The sequence below is a fragment of the Protopterus annectens genome, chromosome 7.part0 (genome assembly GCF_019279795.1).
Source record: "Protopterus annectens isolate FY-2018-M chromosome 7.part0, PAN1.0, whole genome shotgun sequence".
NCBI lineage: Eukaryota > Metazoa > Chordata > Ceratodontiformes > Protopteridae > Protopterus > Protopterus annectens.
In genome coordinates, this window is record NC_056739.1 from 325,398,798 (window position 1) to 325,408,815 (window position 10,018).

A 10,018-nucleotide genomic window follows, 5' to 3' on the forward strand; every position below is an offset into this window, starting at 1 on the left:
GGATAAAAACTCATCAGCAGAAGTCTCAGAAAAACAAGAAGATTTCTTCAACAGACCTATTCCTTTCACGTGTTAAATTGTTACACAATATAACCTCAGTGTCAACAAATTGCACTGTTTTTTTATTATACTCAAATGGTTTACCTTGTGAATAGTCCCTAACATCCCTCTGATATTTTTTAATCATACGGGATTTCATATCCTTCTCTATCAACATTAAATCCTTAGACAAAATAGACATCTGTTCTGAATAAATTCTCTATTGCTTGAATGGGTTAGCTAATTCACATAGCTCAGTTATAGTGTTAGTCAAAGTAGAACTTTTACGTTCATCGAACGAAACAAGTATTTTAACAAATTAAAGAGGCTTTCTGTTGAGCCTCTTGCCATTCTTCCAACAACAGACTATCAATGCCCTTAACATAAGGCTTAATCCAAACACGGAGACCCCTAGGTGTAACACCTTTGGCCAACTAAGCTTTGAATAATCTCAAATGCCAGACAACCATTTTAAATTCCTTCATAACTGTAGATAAACTGTTAAAAATATCTACACATGTGGTTATATGTGACTGATCATGACTAAAATTTGAACCAATGGAATGCGTCTGGTCAAAAATCTGTAAATCACACAAACATAATGGAGCTACACCACAGTCCATGCATATACACTTGCATAAACGTATTGTGCACATATTCGCCACTATAGCATAATGAAGTCTGTATATACCATCATTAAAAAATATATATACAGCTACAACCACGCACGTGTAACCATATACAAACACATACTACAGGAATACAGGAACACAACTATTAGTTACCAAAATGCCACAATATGTGTATGCAGTAATGACTGACAACAATTAAACACGACTGACAAGGACACAGCCCAGTAGCATAATGGCTGCAAGCATTGTTTGTATACAGCAAGGCAGCACTTTAGCATGAAACCATTAAATATTGCTTTCATATATTTATGACACCCAAAACTGCAGGAAGAGGGCAGAAATATTAAGTGACTGTTCAGCCATGGATTTACACTGAAAAATAAATAATTTACTGTCTGGCAGTTAGCACAAAGGATTAAGACTATGATTAGCTGCTTCCTGTAGTTCAGAGTTTGAGTCTCTCAATTTTCACTTGTCTACTATGGGACTATGACATAGTCATTTGAAAGACTTGATCTGAAAGAGTGCTCTGCACTCTGGCTTAATCAGAAAACTGAGCTAGGCTCCACAATGGTCTCTTGGACCAAATGCCTAGTGCTATCTGTGATCCTACTAACAGGTATTACAGTAAATGTATGATAAGGAAAGCACATGCCTGAGTAGTGGAAATGGGGTTTTATTTGATCACTAAAAGCTTCTGACCATGTTACTCATGAACTATTAAGGGAAAAAAAAATAATTTGTCAAAAAAAGACTTGATAGGAAATACAAAAGATGGCATAAATGAGCCATAGTAATGTTTAGGTAACTGAATTTGTTGGGAGAAATTTTAAAAGAAAGAAGACAGTAAGGACAAACTTATGAGCCTTCTCTTGTATACAGAATGAGCTGACCAGTTTCTGAGAGGATGACTGAAGAATAACAGTAGGGAATGTTTAGAAGTAAATGTTGACAGGAACCCTTCAGGATTCGTATATGATAATAAATTATAATGACTGCATTCTGGTGCAGGATGGATGAGTCAAGCATTGCAAAAGATTTTATGCTGTATAATAAATTTGAGAAAAATGCGTAACTGTTTTAAATAATTAAAATATCTGAATACTGTATTACACTGAGTAAAACGAGATAAATTTGCAGTAATATGAGTGTTATTTAAAAAAGGGCAGCATATCAAACAAATAGAAGAAAACATGGAAAAAATATATTTGCTGTCTACATATGTAGCTACAGTTTTTAATTTACCAGTGTATTTGAGAATTAGTATAATATGAGTGTTTGGGGAGTGGTAGCTGTTTGAAGAGGTTAAATCCAGTTAAAAGTAGTATTTTGTATGATACAGCAAAAGACTGTGGTTTATGAATTATCAGTCCTATTTTTTTTCTGAAAATTATAGTGGCAAAATGTTAAAAAAAGAATTAAAGAAACAGGAAGGAAGAAGATCTGTCTTACATGAAGAACAAAGACGGAAGGAAGGGAATAAAGGTAAATGGAAACATAAAATAGGTTTAAGGGTAGGACGGAAAGAAGAAATTTGGAAAAAAAGATTAGAGGTAGAAGAAATAATGAAGGATGAAAGAAAAAGGTATATGAAAGAATAAAAATGAAATTTAGTGGTGATAAAAAGAGGAATATGCCTGGAGAAATAAAACAATGATAAAAGAGATCAGGCTTCCAGATTATACATATAATATAATATGAGTTATGTGTCATGAAAAGTAAACAAATATAATCATGTTCGAGAGAAAATGTATAGCTGGTTTATGAAGCTGAAGAGAAACAATGAATCATTCACTTTGAGTGCAAATCCATCATGAGAAATGGGTCTAGCCTTTGCTAGTGGATTTTAGTTGTGAAAATGTTGTTTTCTAGAATTGGGAAAGATGTTGAAAATATGAGAGGGTGAATGCATCAGCAATGAAATGGTATACATGGATAAGAACACGTCTTCATGTTTTATTTGAACAGGAATTAAATGTTTTACATAATTAGGAACACTGCAAAGAAAAAATGCATAATTTAAAAAAAATCATACATAGTGAGCCTTTTGCTTCACAGGAATAAGGGAAAAAACGTACCACCCAACAAAAAACAGCCAAGAGTGCTGCAATGAAATGCTTATTCAAAAAGTGTTAAGGGCTTTTGTCCCCTAAAGCATGGGACTTCATCAGAACTGAATAAAACATTTTACAACACACTTAAATACCCACTTCAATTAATCATCTAACCAATCAGCATGTGTTAACATCTTTTCTGTAGGACAGCACATCCCTTCCCTTCCCCATTTCACACTACATTTTCTATCTAGAGTGAGAATAGAATCTTGAGCCTTGTGGTCTTCCCAGCATCATGGTAAATGAACTACCTGGAAAGCCAATATCAAAGAAGCAAACATCTTCAACAGATGAGGGTGTAACTATTTCAGCCTAAATCACAAAGGGCATGCCCAGTCAAGTAACATAGAAATTTTATGTTGTAGGCACCTGTAATTTTTCTTTTTCCCGTAAGATGCTAGGCACTGTCCCACAATTTATTACTGTGCTACATGAGGCACTGGAGGTAGAAACAACTTAAATCTTAAATAATTAAATACCTTTTTCAAAATTTTGTTAGCCAGTCAGATCTATTTTCAGGGGATACATAGTTTCTAAATTCAGACACCCCCAGCTCAGTGAAACCAGTGTTATCAAAGCAAAGCCATGTAGCTCTTCCCAAGCAGTAATGATGTTACAGTCAATGAGGACATTAAGCACATGCACACCCATCTGCCACACAAGGAATGTTCAACATATCGCATCAAAATAATCATATTTAAAAATATATTATTATATAGTGTTCCAATGTCAAATCATGCACTTGGGCTTAATGGGCTTACCTAATTAACAAAACACAAATAAAATTAGTAATAAATGACCAATAAAATAAAATAAAGTCCTGTCATTAAAATAAAGCAGAAAATAAGAAATACCAAATCACCCCCCAGGTAGTAATCTGCTGCATATATTTTTTTTCAAGATGAAACAGTTTTCCCCTGGGGTGTACAGCAGGTATCACATTTTCTGATAAGGTACATGTAGATTAGCATAAATAATGAGGGCTAATAAGGAATTACAACACTGAAGCACAGAATGGTTAATCTACTGGTTTTCACAAGAGATTTCTAATAAGATTTCCTTCCATGTCTTGTTAAATGTTGTTACATCATCAACCCCATGTTTCTCATATTCTTCCATTACTTCAGTGTTTCATGTGAACCTGTCATCACCTCTCTCGATTCAGTGCCACCCTCCTACTTTCTTTGGGAGTAATGCCTGACTGACGCAAAAATTCTCTCAGGCAATTTCTCCGTCTCTGTGATGGACATTTTCATTTCCTTTTGGTCACTGTCACACCATGTGTTAAAATCTTATAACACATAATGAAATTAAAAAATAAACACTGGCTCTCCCAAAGACCCTTAACTAACTCTCTTGTTCACGAAAAAAGGTAACTTCCCAATCATATACACTGACAGATGAGCAGTACCTTCTCAGTCAACATTTTCCAATGAAAAACATCAAATAATAAAATGTCAACTCTGGCAAACAAAGCATAGTGCCCCCTTCACTGCATATAGCTAAATAAATGCATATTCATTAAATTACTAAATGTATGTCTTTCAAATGTTGTACTATTAACTTACCGCTAATGACATGCAGACAGGATGCCAAGAAAACAAGCCTGAAACAGGAAAAACAAATTGTTAATATAACTGCAATGTTTTTTATAAATGCAATCCTTTTAGCTGTGCTACTAATCTAGCAATCAATTTAAGCCACCTGCACCAGGCCATCTACAAACCTCACAGTGTTCCACAAACTATTCAAAATAAACTGAAGAATTAAAATTTTCAAGACTGACTTGCTAAGATCCAGTTTCATGACAAAGGCAGAAAAGGGTTTACTTACTGAGCTAATGGCATGTTAATACAGAAAGTATAAAAACAGATACCAAATGATGAAAAAAAATGTAAGGATCATTAATCATGGCGCAGAAATCCCTGCAGTGAAAATACGTTGTAAAATAATGGAAATCAGCAAAGTGAAAAAAAAAAGTTTCCAAAATTCAGCACATGCTCTTGCCAATGCTGTGTGTACTTTTATGCCATACATACTTCAAAAACACAGGCAAAACTCATAGCCTGGGATTCAATAATGCCTTCTAAGTGTACATCGTTCTGAGTGAGCAGGCAATAAGACCTAACTCACACCCTTCTTCCTCCTAATTTTAGTTTTTCTACTGATATTCTTGCAGCTTTACATACTGACAGGGATTCATAAAGCTTACCACAAAGTGTAGGCTACATGTACACTAACTGTAATCTTTTTGAGTGGCTAGAAAGCACAAAAGAACGTGATAAGAATTTTCTTGAATACACACTATGTACACTTAGTGTAGGCTTTACTGAATCTGGCCCATAGCATAAATCACTTTAAAACAATGTAGCAGAAATTATGTAAAAAGTTTTGCAGCTATTGCTACAAATCTATCACTTACTTACAATACTAGGCTCTAACTTTCATTTTCCATCAAGCTTTTCAGCAGGGTGAAACAAACCATGCATGTACCAACACGTTATCATGTTTTATTAATCAGAAAGGAAAAAAGCTATATTGTTCGAACTACTCAATCAATTAATAAAAAAATATGAATCAAAAATACATCATGCAATGAAATAAAATCTTGCCTGCTCTTTTACTGAGAAGCTGACTATTTTTATTTTTATTTATTTAAATTTGTTGACCGGGAGTGTCCGACTGGACGTAGGTCGATTTTCAGAGGAGGCCCGAGGAGAAAAGCTCCACAGTAAAATAAACAGACAGTAGTTACATTGGATTACATAGCAATTAACAATTTAACATAGCAATTACTTACAACATATTTACAGATGAAGAAGTAGACCACTAGAATCTTTATCTGTGAAGTACATAACAGACATTAACAAATGTTACAATGAGAAGTTCCTGCTGTATAATAAGTACTAGGCTTATGAGCATCTGAGCTTGCTATAATCAAGGTAGTTAGTGGAGAGAAAGGTAGTGGTTGGATGGGGTGGATGATATTAGAGTGGGAGTTGCAAGGGCATAGCCAGCATGTTTTAGGTGCGCTTTTAGTAAAGTTTTGAAGTAGGTGCATGATGGTACGGAGGTAATTGTGGGTGGGAGTGAGTTCCATAATTTGGCTATGGCGCAAGAGAATAGTGATTCACCAGCAGAGTTATTGGCTTTAGTGATCTACAAGTGATTTTTGTTGCTGGATCTTAGTGGTCTGATAGGGTTGGAGTAGATTCTGGAGGGATGGGACATTTAGTGGATGGTTTACTAGTTTGTGGGCGAGTGAGAGTTGATACCACTGAAGGAGATGAAGGAGTTCAAGCCAGCCCAGTTCAGCAAGTGAGAGACAGTGGTGACTACGGTACGATGCCCCTGTGGCGAATTTGGTGATTTTGTTGAAGCAGGTCTCTAACTTGTTTAGATCACATTGCCTTAGGTTGGTATATATTGGAGAGGCATAAAGAAGGGTGGAGATAAGGTGGGAATTTGCTATTGAAATCTTTGCTGCTTTGGTGAGAAATTGCTTATTTTTGTATAACGCTCCTAGTTTTTTGTGGACTTTTTTTATGGTCATGGATATGTGAATGTCAAATTTTAATTTATTGTCTATTTCCACTCCTAGCAATTTGGTGTGTTCAGTTGGGTATATAGTGGTGTTGTCTTTTGCTGTGATGTTAAAGTGAGAGTTGTTTTGAGTATGTTTGGTGGGTTGGAAGATGAGCAGTTTACATTCTCCTTTACTGTAGACAGACATCTTCTAGATCTCACAGAACTTATAAGTGGGGGAGAAAGTGTGGAATGAAGTAGACTAATTTTCTGCCACGACAATTCTGCACAGCTCCAAACAGTCAGCCTTAAAAATGGACTGCTTAGACATAAAGTGACAATACATATAAGGAATGACTGCTAACAGTCAGCAAGCATTCCCTCAGTGCAAACTTCAAGTATGTGAAGGAAGAAATAACCACATATTCAAATCCAAAGGCAACACACCTGTCAGTTGTCCACGATTTTGAAGAACGTCATTAAATTTGCCTCGTATTTTTGCCCTATCCTTCACAGCATTTTTGGTTTCCCGGTAAATTACTGTGGATTGTAGTCAATCAGTGATGACATACAAATGCAAAACTTGCTATTCTATTAACTTTTCAAGAGAATTTCAGTACTATCTAAAAACTGCCCATGATTTGGCCTGACAAAAAGGCCTAAAAATCATGGACAATTTTTACATAGAGATGAACCTTTTGTAAGGACCATGGACATCACTGTCCTATGTTTTTCTGACACTATCCAATATCACCATCACATGCAAATTGGACATCATTAATTTGCAATTCCTTGATGTTATTTCCCATAAAATGATCTCTACAAGTATTAACTCAACTTCTGACTGCACAACTCGTAGGAATTAAGATAAGTGCATATATAAAGCAATATATAAAATTACCAACCATGCCTCTTATTTTCTATACTTTTTACTTTCTGATTGGTTTAAAGAAGGCATCAGATAATGAACGAATGAATGAATAAAATGAAGTTAAAGCTGTGACACAGACAGATGGATCCCAGAGTGTGGCCCAACCAACTCAAATTACATTAGTAAGCCCAATGCCTGACAAGTCAGCTGTGGTGACAGGGCACACTGAAATTTTCCCTACTTTCCTATCCTGGAGAGAGGAACAGGGTTCACATATATGGACTATCAGGAAGTGGTGAAGGCCAATAATGCCATCCCAGAGGTATGTACATATCTAATATGCTGGGAACTGGAGCAGGACAGTAGGTACAGCATTTAAAAAAGTCCTCCCCAGTAAGTACGGAGTCATACCAGGAAGCCCTGATAATACAATCCCAGAGGTATGTACATATTTAATATGCCGGGAATTGAAGCACGACAGTAGGTGCAGCATTTAAAAAAAAGTCCTCCCCAGCTGTAAGTATGGTGTCATACCAGGAAGCCCTGATATAACCTACATGCAATTCTCCCCATTATTTATACAAGGGATTTCCCTTCCTGGGACCATAATCCAAATATACAAGTCAGAGAGGTGTCAGGGAAAGTGAGGGGCTCAAGGGCAAGGATAACAGCAGAAAGCTGTGGTAGAAATAAAAAATGAAAACAGGAGTGTATGGTCTGTCAGTCTGTGTCTGTAACAAGCAAGGCAGGCTTTTCTACTAATCATGTGACTGCTGTGCCCCCTCCACCTTCCAGTAAGTTGTGCTCCTCAGTTAATTTATTTAATTTTTATGTGTTAACTAGCTGTGTGAACTGGTTCACAGAACACTTTTTGACATGACTGGAGCCACAAGGCAGAACATACAAAACAGTGCAGAGAAATAAGCAGGCCATATAAGTATGCAGAAACTGCTATGACAATGATAAACAAGGTAAACATGACAACAGCTAAACTATATAAATGTTGCACATGTGAGTTATCGTGATACTGTGATCTTTAGTACATCCTCACTGCTACATGAGCTAAGCAAAGGCAAAACTATCATTGTAGAATGTACACTGAATAAATATATTGAGACATGCACATACAATACACCTGGTGCTTTACTTAACAAATACAAGCAAAATGTAAATATTACAAAGTATGCCCAGATGACAGTAGAATATGCTGTCACTACAACACTAGGTGTGAAAATAAATATATTCCTCTAACGGTACATATTAATTCATACAGTCTCACCTCCCATCCCTATGGCTACAAATTCACCCATAAAAAAGGCAAATGCCAGCTGCTATAAACTGACACTCATTAAGTGCTAGCAGGATGAAAGGAATGTTACCAAAACATGCAGACATGTTTTATAAGGACCTTGCAGTGCTTACATAGATAAGGGTAAATGTACTACAGTTCTCAATGTTCCTGAGAAAAAGTGGAAGTAGAAGCTTGCTCTACATATAAGACTGTAACTTGGAGAAAGTCCTGTTAACTACATTGAAGGAGGTTTACTGGTCTGTGTCCAGGACAATGGCACCCTCATCCTGGTATCTGCAAAAGTATCAGAAGTTTATTATGGACACTCTTTCGGCAATAAACGCAACAACGACAGAAAAAGACACTACATAATCTGCACTACAATGTTTATAAAATAATATGTGCTGTGAGTTATGCACAAAGTTGTGAGTCAGCTTTCAGAAGTACAAGGCAATAAGCATGGCTGTGCACACAGGAAGTCTACATTTCAGCTGGCAAGAAACAAATGGGAAATGAGAACAACCCCTCCATTTCTGTCAGGGGATGGAAATAATACAAATATTTTACCAGGATGCTGTGATTTACTTCACTTTCAATTCCATGTAATACAGTAACATGAGTTAATTACAAACTGTGGATGGCAACAGAGTTCTCCAAAATTCCATTATTCATTTAATACTGCATGAGGATTGCTGTCCCTCCACAGGTTATAGACTGGATGGGGTGCATGTAGTTCAATATAAGCAATCATGCTGCACTCCACTTCAGGTGAGACAGAACAGGATTCTACTAAACCCAGAGAGGGCTCCTGATTCCTGTGTGGAAAAGCAATGTAAAATCCAAGTGCTAATTACAATCATTGGCATGGCTGCACCACAGCATTACACACAAATGAAGATGAAGTACTAGTATTTAAAAACGGGGAAAGTATCATGAAAAAAAAGTAAAAAGCCTCCAAGCATAGTTTTACAGGTCCTATTCAACCACTGGCTATACTTTCTGCAAAAAAAGGGCATTAATAATACCTATTTTTCCAAAATACCAGTCAAATAACCCCATCTAAGGCAGTAGCCCCCCCCCAAAAACACTCGCACTCTCTCTCACTACATAAAAAAACATTTTTGTCTTCTGTTGCCCCCATATGCTGTGGCTCCTTTAGAAACAGAGATTTATTTGTTCACAGTGTAGCTATTGGTTGTTTATTTTATTTATTTTTTATTTATCTATTTAATATTTGATTTCCAGGATAGTCCGACTGGACAAGTGTCCATTTTCAGCGGAGTACTGAGGAAAAAGTTTACAGAGAAAAGAAAAATTTACAAGAGGCATAACAGAGTAGTAGCATACAGACTGTAGACTTTACAGCCGTCAGTATACAATAAGAAGATATTCCCCCTTTTGGTTGAAAATACAAAAGTACAGAATATACAATGAGAGTAGATAAGAACCTGGTAGAGCATTGTGAGATATTTCACAACTGAATAAGAGTATATAAATATAAATCAATGAGTAGTAAGCATCAATGTATGTTTTTTTATATATATAT

At 36.1% G+C, this 10,018-nt stretch overlaps 1 protein-coding gene across 1 annotated transcript in view; it reads right to left on the minus strand.

Moving 5' to 3' along the window:
- Positions 1-10,018, minus strand: part of LOC122806438 (probable transmembrane reductase CYB561D1) — a 38,717-nt gene that overhangs the window by 23,358 nt on the left and 5,341 nt on the right. The window contains exon 2 of the mRNA XM_044076877.1: positions 4,354-4,391. Within this exon, the coding sequence (XP_043932812.1) occupies positions 4,354-4,391 (38 nt within the window). The remainder of the gene's footprint in view (positions 1-4,353; positions 4,392-10,018) is intronic.